Source organism: Dromiciops gliroides, chromosome 3 (genome assembly GCF_019393635.1).
Source record: "Dromiciops gliroides isolate mDroGli1 chromosome 3, mDroGli1.pri, whole genome shotgun sequence".
Lineage (NCBI taxonomy): Eukaryota > Metazoa > Chordata > Mammalia > Microbiotheria > Microbiotheriidae > Dromiciops > Dromiciops gliroides.
Window position 1 is genome coordinate 381,285,304 of NC_057863.1, and position 18,469 is coordinate 381,303,772.

At 37.9% G+C, this 18,469-nt stretch overlaps 1 protein-coding gene across 1 annotated transcript in view; it reads left to right on the forward strand.

Annotated features, from left to right (window-relative positions):
- The first annotated feature begins 260 nt into the window (after positions 1 to 260).
- Positions 261 to 18,469, forward strand: part of ACTR3 (actin related protein 3) — a 60,569-nt gene continuing 42,360 nt past the window's right edge. Inside the window, exon 1 of the mRNA XM_043993287.1 lies at positions 261 to 454. Coding sequence (XP_043849222.1) covers positions 411 to 454 — 44 coding nt within the window. The 5' untranslated portion in view covers positions 261 to 410. The remainder of the gene's footprint in view (positions 455 to 18,469) is intronic.

Sequence of the window (18,469 nt, forward strand, 5' to 3'; positions counted from 1 at the left end):
AGCTTTCTCCTTCGGGCTGGGCCGGGCTTGGGCGTCAGCGCCGGCGGCCATCTTGGCTTCTCCGAGAAAGGAATTGAGAGGGGAGAAGTTGTAGAGGGGGAGGGCCGGAGTGGGGCGGGGAGAGAGAGCAAGAGAGCGGGGAGGCGGCGGCGGCAGGGCTGGGCGGAGACTGCCGGTCTGACTGACTGGCTGGGTTGCGGAAGTGGAAGCCGCTGGCCGAGGCTGCTGCCCTCCCTCCCTGCTCGCCCGCCGCTGCCGCTGCTCCAGCTTCCTCTCTGCCTCCCGGGAGCGCGAGGCCGGCCCGGCTGTGGATGGTTAGATAGCGCCCGTCGCCAGCCCCCCGTCCTCCCCGCATCCAGCACGGACCCGACGGCGGCGGCGGCTGCAGCAAGAGCAGGAGGAGGCGGAAGATGGCGGGACGGCTGCCGGCCTGTGTGGTGGACTGTGGCACCGGGTGAGTGGCGAGGACGGGCCCCCCTCGGGGACCGAGCAGCGCCGAAGGGGGTGCGGGGGGAACTCCGGCGGAGAGGGAAAATGGCGGGGCGAGGGTGTGTGTGTGTGGGTGAGAGTGTGTGTGAGAAAGAGAGAGGGTGTGGGGGGAGAGATGAATGGCGTGGGGAGTTGCCACCGCCGCCGGTCGGGGTGTCAGTCACCGGCTCTGCTGGGTTCGGGAGGGGTGGGGCCCTGTAGAGAGGGACCCTCCCTCGGCTCCCCCTGACCTCGCCCTTCTCGGCCCTGGGCAAGTGTAGGGGGAAATTGGGGGGAGGGCGAGCACTCTTCTGGGGTTCAGGATCGGGGGTACAGTGAACAGGTTCTGTGAGCACCCCCTTTTTCTGGGCCTGCCCCTCCCCCATTCCCTCCTCTTGCCTTGGAAGACATGGGGACCCCCTTGCTTCTCAAAGATTGGGAGGAGGGTCTTCTCTCTGATCAAAAGCCCACACCCATTTCTCTCTGGCTCTCTCACCCTCCCTCCCGCCTCTTCGGGGAGAGCATGAGGGGTGGGGACCGGAGGAAGAGGACTAGACTGGGGAGGGGAAAAAAAAAAAGGCAAGCCCACGTTGTGGGTTTTGCAAGGTTGCTCTGACAAGACTCATGCCCAGGGTGTGGGTTGGGGAAAGGGAGGAATGCGCTTCCTTCATGGGAATTGAGAGCAGGGTTTAAGGGGAGAAAAACAGCACCCCACCCCCCTCAAAACTCGCTCACTATAGCTCTAAACATCCTCTTCGTTCCAACCTAGTCGCTGTAGCTCCATTCCCTTTTCATATTTTTCAAGGGAATCAAGTCACATTTTAATTTAGAGTGAAAGATGTCATGTGTTACTTCTCTAGTCTGAAAGAAAAAAAGTCCCTCAATGAGCAAGCGCGCAGCAACTTCCTTAGTTTTGTCAAAGCCTCTTCCTGCTTTAAATCTTTTATATCCTTATAAGGTAGTTTTCGATTTCAAACCTGAACAAATCGACTAGATTTTTTTTTTTAATTAAGCAAGTTTAGATACATGGTAGGCTAAGTTGCGGATGTTAGGCATTTTTATGAATTAAAATAAATTGCATCTCTGTCCCAGAAAAAGTTACCGAGAAAACATTTTATTAAGTAATTGTAGTCTTTCTGTTGCAATATTTTTTAAAAGGAGAAGTTGTCTAGGTGATTTTACAATAAATGTGGTAAACTTGGAAGTATTTCATTTTGTATCATGTAGGTTACCAAACAAAATTCAGAATATCTGGAAAACCTGGCCAGTATTGTGAGTGTTTTTTAAAAAATGTATTACAGAACACCTTATGTATTAAACATGTTTTAGTTTTAATAAGTTGTGGTATCTCAAAGAAAAATAAACTTTTTGCTGTACTTATTTGTTTATATGGTGCTTCACGATTTTCACAGCACCCTTTCCCCCCCATTAAGCCAGAGGCTAGATGGTTCAAAGTAGTTTTGCCCCTATTTTATGGAAGAGAAAAAACTGAGGCCCTGTGGTAAAGTGACTTGCTAAAGGTCACACACAACTAAGTTTTGGATCCAGTAGTAGGCTATTTTGCAGTCATCTTAATGCAGGTTCGTTTCTGTTTCCCATTAAACAGTATTTCTCATCTGCTTGACTTGACTTCTAATTCCCAAACATTTTCTTTTAAGTTTTGGTTTGCAGATTTTTTCTTTTCAGACTTTATTTTTGTTGCAAAATGTTTATCCCTTTTCTATATAAGGTACTACCTGTTATATTAATATAAGGTCTCTTTACACTAATATTCCACAACAGTGTCTGTTCTAAAGACAGTTTTAGAAGTTACACTGTTGTTAGAAAGAAACAGCAGAATTCCTAATACAGAACTTTACTTCAGTGGTCACATAAGTAGATATGTATCTGAATTTATCGTTTTCTGATAAAATCTTTCAGAATGAAAAATACTATCAATTTTTATAACATTTCATATTATTTTGAAATAGCAATGGCATTTTCAAGTTAGATATAGTCCTAGTAATTTTGCATTTTTGTTATTTTCTTTGTAATAGTTTTTTAGTTATTTTATGCTGGTATAATGAGGCTGAAGTTCAGTGTCCTCATATGACCCCATTTTCCAAAGGACAGCCTTGAATTTAACCTGTATTTCTAGTAGAAAAGGTCAGGTTTTTTTGAATTGCAAAAACACTTAAAATTAACATTTAATGTATAAGAAGATTTTCCCTAGAAAAACTATTTCTGAATCTGCATAATTAGGATTAATTCATATTTGGCAGGAATCTCAGTCACCATTTCATCCAATCCTTGGATGAAAGGAATTTCTTTAACATGTCCAACAAGTGGTCATTCTATTTCTGTTTGAAAACTTTCTGGGGGTAGAGGGGAGGGAACATGGGGTGGGGTGGGATGGGATGATCCATCATTTCCAGACTCAGCTCATATAACTTTTCAATAGTTCTAATAGCTTGAACCAAAGGGCTTTTTTATTTAAGTAATTTTTTGGTGGGAGTGGATTGAGGTACAACTCTATTTTCATCATTATTGGAATACCCAGTGTCAAATTCTCTCCAACACAAATTTGCAACTCCTCTGAAACTTGGGAAGTTGCCCTGAAGTATTGAGAAGCTGATACGGTAGAAAGAGCCATGATTCTGGAAATGGAGGGCTTGGGTTCAAATTCCATCGAAGAACATATTTTATAAAAGTCAGAGGTCCTGGGTTCAAATCCCATCTATGGTACTTACTAGCTGCTTGATTTCTGACAAGACATTTAACCTCATAGAATTTGAGAGTTGGGATTTTGAACCAACCGCCTAGTCTAAATCATACAAAAAGGAATCCCTACATAGTTGAAAGGTAGTGGATCCAATAACCTCTGTAAACTAGGGGGCTAGACAAAATAGCCTCTAAAGCACTAACCATCCCTTTCAGTCCTAGTTCTAGGATCCTGTGACAAATCATGGACTTGAATCTAGGTTTTCTCACTCCAAGGTACAATATCCCTATCTGGATATTATTTTTATAAATATACTATTTAAATGACAGTGTGTCCTTTGTATTATTACTGTTTAGCTAATATTTGACAAGAGAAAGTAGGTATTGGCCTAGTGGAACAGAATGTGAATGTGAGTGGAACAAAAATAGCTCAACTATTCTACCTCAGGTGTCTGACATAGTATTAGAGATTCATTTCTTTGTGTCTTCTCCCCATGGGAGGTAGAAAACCTTGTTATTTTCACATTTTCGTTTTCATCTGAGGACAAGACCCTGCTGAAATGCAACATAAAACAAGCATTTTGAAGACACTTTTAAAAAGGAATTCCCAAGGGCAGATTTTGCCTATTTTGTAATATTTTTGCAAGTTTTAGATACTTTTTAAAAAATTAAATTTATCCCGTTTAATAGAAATAGAACATACTGAATCAAATCCATCTTTCCATTATGTCAGTTTGTCAAAGCTTGTATGACAAAAGGAAAGAGATGACTTGTTTTAGAGACTGAAAAATGTTGACAAGATTCAGAAAAGTTACTAGTTCCAACAAAGTTCTGTTTTTCTCCCCATTCTCTACCCCCCCAATTTTTCTTTTTTTTTTTGGAGACTAGGTTTCTCTTTCTTCTAAGATGGAATGTAGGGGTCATTCATTGCCTTATCCTACAATAGACCATCTTGGAAGCTTTGACCTGTTCAGTTTCTGACCTGGATTGCCTCACCCCTTCTTAGGTGGTGTAGAGGCCTTGCACTTTTGGGAGTTCACCATATTGGTCAATCAACAGCCATTTATTAAGCACATATGTGGCAGGCACTGTGCTAAGTGCTAGAGATACAAGGAAAGGCTGTATTTGCCTTTACTGTTTTTGGGAGCTTACATTCTTTTTTTTTAAATTTTTAATTTTTTTTAGGAGTTTACATTCTAATGTAGAGATAATATATAAATATATATATATATATATATATATATATATATATATATATATATATATGTTGGTGTCAGACTTAGTTTGGCCCCCCAGTCCATCAGTTTTGGCCCTATTGGGGCTTAGAACTCCAGTACTCAAGGCATTCATCAGCCTCCCTAAATAACAGAGATTACAGACTTGTGCCAACAAGCCCAGCCCCTTCATTTTAATTTTTTTAATTTTAATTTTTCCCTTATTGTTAACAATTAAAAATCGGGAACTTTAAGCAGAAGTAACTCTGACCTTCTACATTAAGAAATAAGCAGCCAGGCCTCAGACCAGCCTCAAATTTTATCTTTTACAATGATAAGTTTTGAAACCACCCGGAAAAAGAAAATTCATCCTGCATAATAGTAAAATTAAATTTCTGTACTTTAAAAAAAAAAAAATTTTAAGTGAGGCAGTTGGGGTTAAGTGACTTGCTCAAAGTCACACAGTAAGTGTTGAGTGTCTGAGGCCGGATTTGAACTCAGGTACTCCTGACTCCAGGGCTGGTGCTCTATTCACTGTGCCACCTAGCTGCCCCCTGTACTTTTTTGTTGTAGATTGAAATTAGAACATAAAACTATCTCCATTCTGAGGCTGATTTTTTTTTCAATTTCCCAAAGTTTAATTGATAAGAATTAAATTCCTAGAACTGTAGCACATGGTAAAGTTTTAAATTATTTCCTGTATGCATTCAAGGTTCTCCAACATTTAAAAAAATAACATTTCCTTTTCCCCTTGTTTTAGATATCATCAGTTTTAATTATGAAATTTTGCTTTTTGATTTTGTCACATCATTTAAAAATTGTTAGTAAAATCTTTTTTTATTGGATACAATACCAGAATGCTGTCTCCTAACTATGGGACTCTTAATTGTTGGAATAGGCCACTGTTCGATAAACAGTTAAACTTTCCAAAAGTCATAATACAGATTAGTAGTAAACATTAGTAAATGTTTATTGAATGAATGGTCATGTGCTCTCCTTCCATCCCAAAGGACTGAAGGATTTGTAGTCCCTTTTGTTGTCATCATTAAATGTACTTATTAGTCCTTATCTGTACCTGGGGTGTTTGTTGTAGTTGCTTCACCAGTTAGGATATAAATAAGTTTAGAGTTTTGTCCCCTGTTCTCTAGGAGCTTATATTCATGGATTTAGACACCCTTTCTAGTTCATTATAATCTCTGGTTCTTTCCTCCACCCTAGGTGGAAAGATTTATTTTAGATTGTGTATATGTTTAATAAATGAACATTACTACTTTACTCTGGAGCTCACTTAAGCAACTTTTTTTGTATAGAATTCTAAGTGTTTCCTTTGAAATTTTTTGTTAGTGATGACCATTAGACTGCAATTGTACTATTTTACTTCATCAAAACATAATTATTTTTAAGGGTATAATGTTTTAGCTTTTTGAGACTTAATTTGATTGGAGCAATCTTCCATGACATTCTGTGAAATCGTGCAGTGTTTGGGGCTTTGATATTTTAGATGTGTGACTCCTCAGAATATCTATTACTGTGACCCAGGACTTAACTTTCTTTTTTTGGTTTTGCTAAATGAAAGAATAGAATTTTGGAAAAGAGTTTTAAATTGATAATATATCTTCCTTAGAATGTAGTTATGTAAGTAACTTGGTATTTGCAAATCATGCAAAAATGTGCTTGCACAGCTGGCAAAAGTGGCATTAATTGTAAAATTAAATTGAATCGGGTCTGTGCTCTATGCTTAATACTTCTAATTTCTCTGAAGAGGTGAAATACATCTAATAACACTTTTCCCATAAGATTACAATCCTAATGGGAAGATAAGACACATAATGCTCTTTGAGATATTGTTTCTTGCTGAAATGTATACTACATGTAAGTATTATGGGAATATGGAAGGGAGATGTTGGCTGGTGTAGTTAGGAAAGACTTTCCGATAGCGGAGGGGTTTGGGTTGACCTTTGAAGGATTTGGGTACTTATAAATTCAAGGGAAAATTGTGAACAAAGATAAGGTAGGAAAGAGTTGGTCTACTCAGTGAGGGGAGTAACTGATATGAAGAGTGTATATTGTTGGAAAATCTGACAGAAGGCCCTGATTGCCAGGTTGAAGATCTGAGTCTGATCATGTAGGGTCTTCATAAGCACTTGAGAGAACAATTGACATTATGAAAGTGGAGCTTAAGGAAGATTAATATGGCAGAAGTGTGCAAAGATTGGATGGGATGGGAGGGAGAGTTGGATGTGGGGAGAGAGACAGATATTCATAGTAAATCAGAGAGATGCTACAAAGGAAAGGCCTGGTTAATATGGTGGCAGAGGAAATAGAAAAGGAATAAATCTGGGAGAAAATATAAAGCCAAAAATAAATAGTGCTTGGTGATGGATTATATATGGTAAAAAGGATTTTGTGATTTTAGAACATGGTGGGGAGGATGCTTTTTGCAAAGCGGTAAACTGAGGCTTAATCAAAGATCACAAGATTTAAAGCCTGGATATAATAGCTAGGTAGAATCAGGTAGACTGAAGGAATTTGAGGTACACATTTTACATTTTGTAATCATATGTGAAAATAGGCCCTGGATAAAGGTTTAGCTTTGCTGATAGGCTAATGCTTACTCCGGATGCAGAATTTCCAAACCACCTACCAAAAGAAATACAAAGTCTAGGAATTTGGAAGATAAAAGGAGTGTACTTCCCCCATTGGATTCAGAGTATTAGTAACTGACTCAGTGTAGAGAAGTATCAGTGTTGGAAGTATCTTGAAGAACTCTTATGAAAAAATTTACCCTCAATTTCTTGAAAGTCCAGAAATGGCATTTTTTTATATAGATTATAGTTAGAAGCATAGAGATAAGAATAAGTTCCTTAATAAAGCAATTAAACGTGAGGACCAGTGAGATTCCTGGATTATTTGTTTTATTTTAAATTTAGTTCTTCCAGGCAGCATAATTCAATGGACCTTTGATCTTACATATTTACTTCCTCCAGTAATGTCGAATGCAGCTTATCCTGAATGATTTTTGTCTGTTTTAAATACTCATTAGAGGATCTGCTCTAGATCATTTAGTAGTCCATGGGTGTCAGTGACATAATTAGGCTGAACATCTGTTATTCTTTTTCAGCTATATAATGGCTGGACAACCCTTTCAACCTCCTTTTCAAATCACATTTCCTTATGTACAAACAACTGTTGATAATATGCTAACTTAAACCCACCATGTGTCATCTCTCCATTGCTTTTTGGGTCACCTTAGTTTTTCTTCAGAGACCATGGTATGGGGGGCAGCTAGGTGGTGCAGTAGATAGAACACCAGCCCCGGATTCATGAGGACCTGAGTTCAAATCTAGCCTCAGACACTTGACACTTACTAGCTGTGTGACCCTGGGCAAGTCAATTAACCCTCATTGCCCCACCAAAAAATTCCCCCCCCCCCAAAACTGAAGAGACTATGGTATGCCTTCTTTGAAGCCATATATATATATATATATATATATATATATATAAATTTATATATATATATACATAAATGGGAAAATACTGGTTTTGAAAATGTGGGTTTTGCATTGGAAAGCAGTTTGTCCCAAGTTTCTTCCCATTCCAGTCCATCCTCCATTAAGGATTTGGGTCTGACTATGTCATCTCTCTACTCATTAAACTCTAGTAACTCCCCAATATGGTAGCTTCAAATATAAGAGCCTCTCTTGGCATTTACAACTCATTTAAAATTGACCCCTTTCTAAGTTTTCCAATTTTCTTATACTTTTCTCCTCTTCAGGCAGTCTATAAGCCAGATACATTATTCTTCATACATGATAGACCCATCTCCTGTCCAGACCCATCTCTTGTCTTTGTGCCTTTGCACAGCTTGGTCCCCTTGCCTGTAATTTCTTCCCTCCTTACATACTCTTATCTTCCTTGGCTTTCTTCAAGTTATACCTCCAATCCCACCTTCTACGGGAGCTCTTTCTGGGCCCCCTCAGTAGCTACTTCCTTCTCTCCTGAGGTTTCTCACCATCAGCTTTGTGTATATTTTGTATATACTTAGCTATTTACATGTTGTTTCTACCATTAGAATATGAGTTGCCTAAGGGAAATGACTGATCTTGCCTTTGTATCCTTAGTGCCTGGCACATGGTAAGTGATTTATAAATACCTTTTGATTGACTGATTTTTATCATTGAAAGTATCGTACAATTTCCCAAAAGTATTTCAATGCTTGCTTCTTTTTTTTGGGGGGGGGGGATGAGGCAGTTGGGGTTAAGTGATTTGCCTAGGGTCATGCAGCTAGTAAGTGTCAAGTGTCTCAGGTCAGATTTGAACTCAGGTCCTCCTGGTTCCAGGGCCGGTTCTCTATCCACTGCGCCACCTAGCTGCTCCAGTGCTTGCCTTAAAAAAATTTTTTTTTTCCTATTTAATTATCTATTGGCCCTTTCCTTGTTTTTCTACAGTGACTATCCAATATGGATGTACTGATAGATTAACTCATTGGATTGCCCATGCAGCTGAATGTCTGGGCAGTAAGCAACTCCTGTTACCTTTGCTTTTTCTAACCAAAAATGTCCCACAGGGTTCTATCTTGGGCTCTTTTCTCTCTATATACTATTTGATAATCTCATTAGTTCCCATGGATTTAATTATTTCTATGTTTATGTTTCACAAATCTACCTTTTCCACCCTAACTGATCTCACAACTTCAGCTACATTTTAGATTTGAACTGTATGCCCAATAGACATCTTGAACTCAAAATGTCTAGAAGAGAACTTACTATTTTCCCCTTTAAACCCTCACCCTTTCCAAGCTTCCTTGTTACTGTGGAGGGCATTACCATCTTCCCATTCCCCCAAGCTCGAAATTTAGGTTTCATCCTTGACTCGTCACTATCTCCCCCCCCCCCCCCCCCCCATTAAGTCTATTGTCAAGGCCTTTAAATTTCATCTTTTCAACTTTGTTTCCTCTGACAGTGCCTTCACTCTAGTACAGATCCTCATCACCTAAAGCCTGGGCTGTTCCAATAGCCTGCAGGCACATCTGCCTGCCTCAAATCTCCCTATTTCAATCCATCCTCCATCCAGCTGGCAAAGTGATTTCTACTAAAGAGCAGGTCTGACTATGTAAATATCCCCCCATCCCCCCACACCCCAAACCCCAAACCCCAAACAAAACCAACAACAAAAAACAAAACCTAAAAAATTTCCAGGGGCTCTCTCTTGTCTCCAGGCTCAAATACAAAATGCTGTTTGTGAAAGCCCTTCATAACGTAGCCTCCTTCAACCTTTTTAGTCTTGTTACACCTATTCTCCACTATATACTATTTTTTGATCTAGAGAAACTGGCTTCCTTGCTGTTTCATGACCTCACATCTCTTGGCTCCAGGCATTTTCTCTGGTTGTCCCTCTATGACTGGAATGCTTTCCCTCCTCATCACTGCTTACTGATTTCCCTTAAGTCTCAACTAAAATCCCAGCTTTCCCAACTCTTCTTATTTCTAGTGCTTTCCCTCTCTAAATTATTTCATATTTATCCTATATGTAGCTTGTTTGTACATATTTATTTGCTTGTTGCTGCCCCATTAGAATGTGAGCTCTTGAGGGCAAGGACTGTCTTTTTCTTCTTTTTGTATCCCTACCACTTAGCACAGTGCCTGGAACATAGTGGACACTTAAATGTTTGACTGACCATTTGATTTTTCTTAAATGAATTGTTAAATTATCTCTTCTTCAAAAAAATTTCTTTTGAATGATAAGTTTAACGAGGTGCTTGTTCAGTATGTGCTTGACCCAACCAAACATTGTAGTGGTGAGAGGGGAGAGAAGGTTCAGAATAAGGTGTATATGAAATAAGGTGTATATGTGCAGAGGCAGAGAGAGTAAGGAGTTAGAATGCTGGATTCAGGGCATGGCAAGGTGGTCACTTTGCTGGAACATAGTGTATGAAAGGGAGTGATATGAAATAAGCCTTGAAAAGTAAATTAGAGCTATTTTGTGAAGGGATTTAAATGTCAAACAGGATTTCATGCTAACCTAGAGGCAGTGGGAACCACTGAAGCTTCTTGAGCAGGAGAATGGCAAGATCACATGTGCTTTAGGTAGAGTATTTTGGTTCTGTGTGGGATAGGGCAGCTAGGAAGACTTGAACTAGGATGGTGACAACATGAACAGAGAAAGGGGAACAGATGTATTGTGGAGTTGGGAGCTATAAGATTTGTTGTTGTTGTTTGTCCTTCGATCTCAAAGAGGACCTTGACAGATGTCATGCCTTACACTGAATTGGATTTAAGTGAGGAAGGGCGGTGCAAAATCACCAGCCTCACTTTCTCCTCCTGAGCCATTTGGGTCCAGTGGCAAGATATATATCAGGACAACTGGCCCTGGATGTTTGAGCCAGTTGGGGTTAAGTGACTTGCCCAAGGCCACACAGCTAGTAAATGGTTAGATTTGAACTCAGGTCCTCCCAACTTCAGGGCCAGTGCTTTATCCACTACACCACCTCATGTGAATATGCTGTGAGGGAAAGGGAAGACACACTTCTTTCATTCTTCTGGATTTAGGACTTAATCTGCAATTTAATTCATTGAATACTTAACTGTCAGTTCTATACAGACTGTGGTAGAGAGATGAAAAACAATAAAGCCTCCATCCTCAAGAAGGTTGGGAGAATGTGCAACTGTCCCACAACAGAGAAAGGGCAGGATAGTTTGGGGAAGGTGGCAGGGTGACCTCCAGTTGGAGGGAGGGGAGTTAAAGGAGTACTTCCAAGCTTTGATTCCTTATAACCGTAAAACTCTATATAATAGAAAGAAAGTTAATGTTTCTGTAAAGTTAATGCTGTAAGATTTTTCCTGTCAATTTAAGTAATAGAGTTTTTGAATGCAATCACAGATATATAAATATAGAAAAAATGTTTTGTATTTTTTCCCAACAATGAATGCATCTGGCACAGTAAAAGGTGTTAAGATGCCATTAACTATTTATAAATTGTGAACCTTGGTTCAGTAGATTGTGAATGTAACTAATAGCTAATAGAATTATAATCTTTCAGAGATGGAAGGGACCTTAGACATCTTTTCCAGTCTTGTTTCACAGATGAAATAAGGCATAGAAGATGCCTTATAGTATAATTTCTTCAAGATAGCTTTGGTTTAATATGAATTTCTTAAGGTTTAAAAAAAAATCATTTGTGCCTCTTTCCATAAACTTTTAACTTTATAGTAGTTGAAATTTTTGCCTAGGTAGTTGGTGCTATTTACATTTAGAAAAAGGAAGCTTGGTTGAAGCTCAGCATGATACATTTGAAATTCTGTTTTATATATCTGTTGTAATACAGAAGCATACTGTATGGTGCAAATGAAAAATGAATGTTGAATTCCCAGAAGACTTAGTAATAAGAAATGCAACATTCTGTGGATTCCAGGACAGACTACTTTAAAAATAAACATGACATTCAGACAAAAGTACTGTTTATCCCAAAGATTTAAGTCTCATCATTTTTTAATTTACTGGAATTTTTCATCCTATACATCTGTTAATAGGCAGTGTGAAATGAATAAGAACAATTTTCAAAATGCTGTATTGTATGAAAATTTAAAGGTAACCTAATGTTGGCATGACTATTATTTGTAGTTACTTTAGGTATTCCTAACAACAATTAAAATTGTAGGTCAAGTGTGTAATGAGTGACTATCCATTTTGAATAATTATTTTTAAAAATCTCATTATCTTTAGACCTAGTTTTAGTATAAATATAGAACATATAGGGAGCCTACTCACCACTAGGTTAATTTTTTATTAATTTTGATCTCCTGAGTTAAATTAGAATAGTTTTACCAGTTTGAACATTTAGAAGTTATTTTACAACTAAATGTTAGTTAAATTGGCCATTGCTAGTTAATACTGTAGGAATAACTAATACAGTATAATGAAGGATATTTATAAAGGAGCAGTTTGAATAAAGACAATCGACACCTTTAATTTTGATCTGAATTTTTTTTGTTATTCATCTTTCAAGTAGACACCCTCAAACAGAAGAAGGTTATAAAGATAAAATGACATTGACTAATACTTCAGTTCTTCAAGATAGGCACTTTTGTTAGTGTGATTTCTTAGGACTCATTGCAGCTCCTTTATTAATGCTTTATGGTATTGCTTTGAACAAAAAAATGAATCTATTGGGTGAAAGTGATAATGAATCTACAAAGTAAAGAACAGTAGAATGATTTTTGTTTTGGGATCCTGGAGTACTTTGAGGAGAGTACTATACTGGTTCACAGTGTGCCTCATTTTCCTATTAGAGGCTTCCCACTCTCCTCTCATGTTTTTCTTCGACTCTTCCATAGGCTTTGGGTTTCTTCTTAAGGATGCTGTAATGACAGTAGTATCAGTGGCCTATCAGAGATATGAGAAACTTAATCATGCTTAATCATGGAATTTGGGGTGACTAGTTTAAGAAAATAATTTGATGTGATTATGACCACATCTTCTGTGAATATAATATTCATTTTTATTTGCATCATAACAGTATGCTTCTTTATTACAACAGATATGTAAGCAGAATTTCAAATGTGTAATTCTGGGCTTTATCCAAGATTCTCGAGTAACTTTTTAAAATTTAAATTCCTTATGATGAACTTTGAATGGTTCTGTAAGGTCAGGTTTTATTAACACAGATTGTCTGTTGGATACTCTTATTTTTAAGGTCTTCTAGATAGGAGGTACGAAATAAAAAGTGAAAAGGAAGAGAAGGGCAGTGTTTTCCTTTTCCAAGAGAATTTGCCATTGTGGTTTAAGATTAGAGAGAAAACATGATATAGTGAAAATTAGGATGAACTTGAAAACTTGGATTTAAATTCCAGCTTGCCACTATTAATGCTTGTATGACTTTAGGCAAGTCACTTAGCTTCTCTAAGGACTTAGTTTCCTCATCTATAAAATAATGGTGGTTGTATCAAGTGGCCTCTGAGGTCTTTTTTATCTCTGCATCTCTGATTCTGTGATCGATTGGAAATGTTCGTACTTTTCATTGTTAACATTTTAGAGGTGGTATGGTCACTGATTCATAGGTTTTGGATGTAGGTAATTGAACTGCATATCTTTTTTTTGTAGTCTGATTGTGCTGAATATAGGATTTACAGGCAATTACCAGGGACTTCTGGGCTCAGAAGAAGGAGGAAAGAAAATATTGGAGACAGCAACAATTCAGAGGAGGGAGGGAATGCAGTAGGAAGTTTGAGGAGAAAAGAGATTTAGAAAAGCCACTGCAACAAGTGGGATAAAAGATCATTTAGGGAGAAGAAGGATTAGCCTAGTGGAGACTGTATAATATAAATTTGTAGTGGATTCAGTCATAGCTTTGTAACTTCTCCATCTCTGTTACTAATAGCATGAGATGGGGAGTAATAGAGTGTTAGAGTCTGGTAGAGTATTATCTGTAAACAGACAAAAGAGCAAAAGGATTAGAGTGGAGAATGGTGTTGAATTGAACTGGTTCACCAAAAGTTCAAAAGGAGAGTGTAGCCAGGAGCAAATGGCCTTGGAAAGTACTGTGGGATGGAGGGTTTGGAGCTCAGGATGAGGACAGAAACTAGATTTAGGAGTAATTAAAGCATAGGGAGAGATGGAATGATAGTAGATTGTGATTGGATAAATGAATTTCAGGGGTTTTTGCACATGGAAGTAGAACATATATGTGGTAGCAAGATCAAGGTTTCCCTATGTCTTATATAAGCTGAGGTGGAGTAGAGGAATAGGTCACGAGAGTTTAGTAGATTGAGTAAAATTTTCATTTTATTTTGATAACTTACTAAAATGCCACTACAGATTCCTCTGACTTATTAAGCACTGTGTGTATGTATATATCTTTTTATACAAGTTTATACAAGTTTGTACAGGTATGAAGCTGGAAAGGTTATCAGACTGATAGCTTTTTGGGCATTATAATTCAGTGGAATTGTTTTCTTAGTAACAGCTTACACCAGCTGCATTGATGAAATAGAACATTTTATAGTGGGGAGGAGTGCATTTTGAGAAGGTAAGATAGGTTGGAGGAGGTGGGGGTACAGCATTGGAAGTTTTTAGAGCAATATAGGGCACTGGAAAGGCTGGGTATAGAGAACTGGCCTTTTAGTCAGGAAGACTTGTGTTCTTTTCCTACCTGTCTGACATCTGTTGGCTTTGTGACAGAGCCAGTCACTTAACCTCTCTGTGCAATAGGCAACTGTCTAAGACTAAAGTTGCAGATCTATATTAGTAGATGAAATTATTAGTCCAGTTTAAAAGGGGATTTTAGGATTATAGGAGGTTGCCAAGGACAAATTGAGACTTTGACAATTTTATCTTTTCCCCAGGGAATTGCATGCCTCTTTGTTCAAGGATGCAGAATTTAGGCAGTCATTATATCCATTTAAATTTCCTTAACCTATATGATTTCACAATTACATGTTAATACATTGTAATTAATTTTACACTAAAACAAGATTCTTTTCTGTGAGGAAGGGTTTTCAACTAGTCCTAGGAATTGAACCCATTTTAGCCCTTGTACACAGTTGGAGTCTTAGTGGATTACTCCAGTTTTAAAATATCACAGAAATGTTAAATATTTTATTAATTTAATTTACTGATAAAGTCATTGCTGCTATGTGTAACTGTCTCTTGCAAGACAGCCTTCAAATCACCTAGGTGGTGCAGTGGATAGAGTATTGAACTTGGAGTCAGGAAATATTGAGCCTCCAAGCAAGTAAAATGGGGATAATAATAACTTCCCAGAGTTGTGAGGTTAAAAATGATATATATTTGTAGAGTGAGTTGTATTAAATATATTTGTCAAGTGCTTTGTAAACCTTAAAGTGTGTTATAAATGCTAGCTGTTATTAGTAATTATTATCAAATTAATTATTCTCTCTAGTTTTTGAAAGCCTTTAGGAAGCTTGATTGAGGATTCTTGCTCTGAGGTCCCTGTCAACTCTGAAATTCTGTCGGAAGTAGAGGGGTAGGGGAACGAACCCCAACTATGAGATTAAAATGTTTAGCTCAGTGTCTGCAATCTCAGCATCACCATTGGCTGCTATTCTTCTTAAGACTTGGAGAAAGTCAAAGGAGGGCATGTAAGTTCAGGGTAGACATCTGGGAGATCTGGCTCTTGAGCTCCTCAGCACCTGCAAAAAAGTTACCCTATTCTTTCCATCTGCTAGTGTAAAGCTTAACATTTTTCCGTTATTGTTCTGGTCCTTTAGTTAGATTGATTTTAACTTCTCTAGATACGAACGGTAGTTTTTCTAGGGATAAACATTTTCTGAACTTTTGAGATTGTCATCTACAGGTAGATCTAGAGGTAAAGAGATTTTTAAGGGAAAAAGTTTTTTTTTTTTTTTAAACTATTTTTCTCTCATATCACTGGATATCTGTCTCCCTTAACCATGGGAGGGTCCCATGTACTATATTTGCTTTTTAGTATCAAGCTGGCCCCCTTTCTCTAATCTCTGCCCCCTATATGCTCACCTTCATTTGGTCTCTTTACTTTATTCTATCATATTTGCAAATTAAATTCCCAATTTTTTAATCCCTGGAACTCTAGTCCTGAATTTCCAAACTCCCTTTTGCTTTGGATTCACATCTACCCATGACACTTAGCTGTGTGACCTTGGGCACAAGTCATTTAACTGCTGAGCCTCAGGTTCCTCATTTCTAAAATTGGAATAACAAAACCTGTAGGACCTATTTCACAGGGTTATTGTATGGCTAATATGATATAAATTCTAAAGAGATTGCAAACTTTAAGGTGATATACAAATGTGACAGGATGATTTCCTCATGAATGTCTCATTGATAACTCAAACTCAGACGTGGCATTTAGAGCTGGAAAAAGAATCTTGGAGATTTAAAATCCAAAACCTTTATTTTACAGATGAGGAATATAAGCCTAGAGAAGTTAAGTGACTTGTTCTATCTTTCAGATTTGCCTGTTTCTTTTCCTAGTCACCTAGGTTCATTATCTAGGACTCATTGACAAGCAATTCCTAAAAGTCTTGTAAATTCTCCCTTTACAGTATCTTTCACATCCCTTCTTTTTTTCCCCTTACTTACCTGGTGACTATTCTAGTTCAGGCCCTCATCACCACTCAGTTGGACTGTCATAATCTTCTGTTGTTTTCTATTGCCTCTCGAGTTTAAAAAAAAAATAATGCCAATGATAATGATGCCTTCTCCCTACCAGAGAGCCATCCCATTTAATAAAGAAGAAAAAAAGAAAGGAAAAGCAGTTCAACAAAACTTAACTAAGACTTCAGAAAAATCTAACATTTCTAGTGTTCCTCACCTATGTTTTCCCTCATGCATTGAAGCAGAAGGAAAGGAAATACTTTCTCATGTCTCTTTGGGCCAAGCTTTGTTGTTATTTTTCTATTTCCATTGACATTAGAGATATTTTCCTGATTCTTACATACTTTCCCATCAATTCATGTAAATTTTCCTATTTCCTATATTTATCAGTATCATTGTTTCTTTTTCTTTCTTTCTTTCTTTCTTTTTTTTTTTTTTGGTGGGGCAATGAGGTTTAAGTAACTTGCCCAGGGTCACACAGCTAGTAAGTGTCAAGTGTCTCAGGCTGGATTTGAACTCAGGTCCTCCTGAATCCAGGGCCTGTGTTTTATCCACTGCGCCACCTAGCTGCCCATTGTCATTGTTTCTTATAGCACAGTACAGTAATTCCTTCACATTAATGTACTACAACTGTTTTAGTCATTAGCCTTTCAATGACCATTGTTTTTGGTTCTTTGAGACTAAAAAAAAAAGTATTGCTATGTATATATAGAGCTTTTCATTAGCCTTTATCATTAGCCTTCTTGAGGTATATGCTTAGTTGTGCAATCTTTGGATCTCAAAGGATATGGACATTTTAGTCACTTTTCCCATAATTCAGCTTCAAAATGTGCCTCCAGCTTTTTAACCTTATGTCACAGTACTCTTCTTCATGTACTATTTATCCCAGGCAAGCTCTTTCTTGAATTCAACATGTCATTTCTCTGCCTCCTTTCATTTCCACAAAGCATTCTTCATACATACATGGTATATACTCTTAAGTAAGGTCTCCCACTGCATCCGGGGCCATCTTCAGTCATCCTGATCTTTCCACTGTATCTCTCCACTGGACCTAGGTGGCTGTGGAGGAAAGAGTGAGGGTGGTGTCTTTGCACAGCCCTCCCTCACTTAAGTGCTATTCACTTGCAAGCCATGTCATCACTTTTTTGATGTCATGGTCCTCTTCAAGAATGAAGGACAAAAACAAAGACCAGTTCTCCCAGCTCTTAGTGGATTCTTTCCTTTCAGCTTTTCCTGGAGCCCTGTGATCTCTTCCTCCCCTTTACCCCCTCACCTCCCTCACCCCCAACCTTGCTTTGTTTTATGGGACTAAGTTGTAAACTCTGGTGGCAGGGATTTGAATTTTTTTGTCTTTGTATCCTCATTGCTTAGTTTGGTAACTTACACACAGTAGGAACTTAAACAGTTGTTGAATCAGATTGAATTCCTTAGATTCTTATCCATAAGTGGTATATTTCTGGCAGCAGACTCTGTGTTTTAGCCATGAGTTGCAGGTCTTTGTAAAAACTTTGAAAAACTTTTTAGTTAGAATTTTAACCGTCCTGAATTGTATTTGCCATATGTAACATTGTTACTTTGAAACGAAGTCTTCCCCTATATTGCTATTGGATCTAAAGTCATCTTTTCTTAGAACCAGTTAATGGCATTAGGTGGGGTATTCAAAGTAATGTTTACTCACAGTAGGGACTAAGTAAATTTTGGTAGACTAGTTCTTGGAGCTTCATACCTTTTTATAATGTTTATATATGAAAACATATTTTGACTATTACTATGGGAGAATAATTGAATACATATACAAAGAAGTCATTAAATTTACCTTTTAAGGCAAGTGCAATTAGTATTAATATTCAGTATTATTTTTTTCTGCACTTTTAAAACCGAAATCTTGAAATGGTTTACAGTTTTACTTTCAGGACCATATGATCTAGTTGGGGAGTAGATGATAAGAGTTAACATTTACATAACTATTTAAGGTTTGCAAAATGTTTCCTGTATTA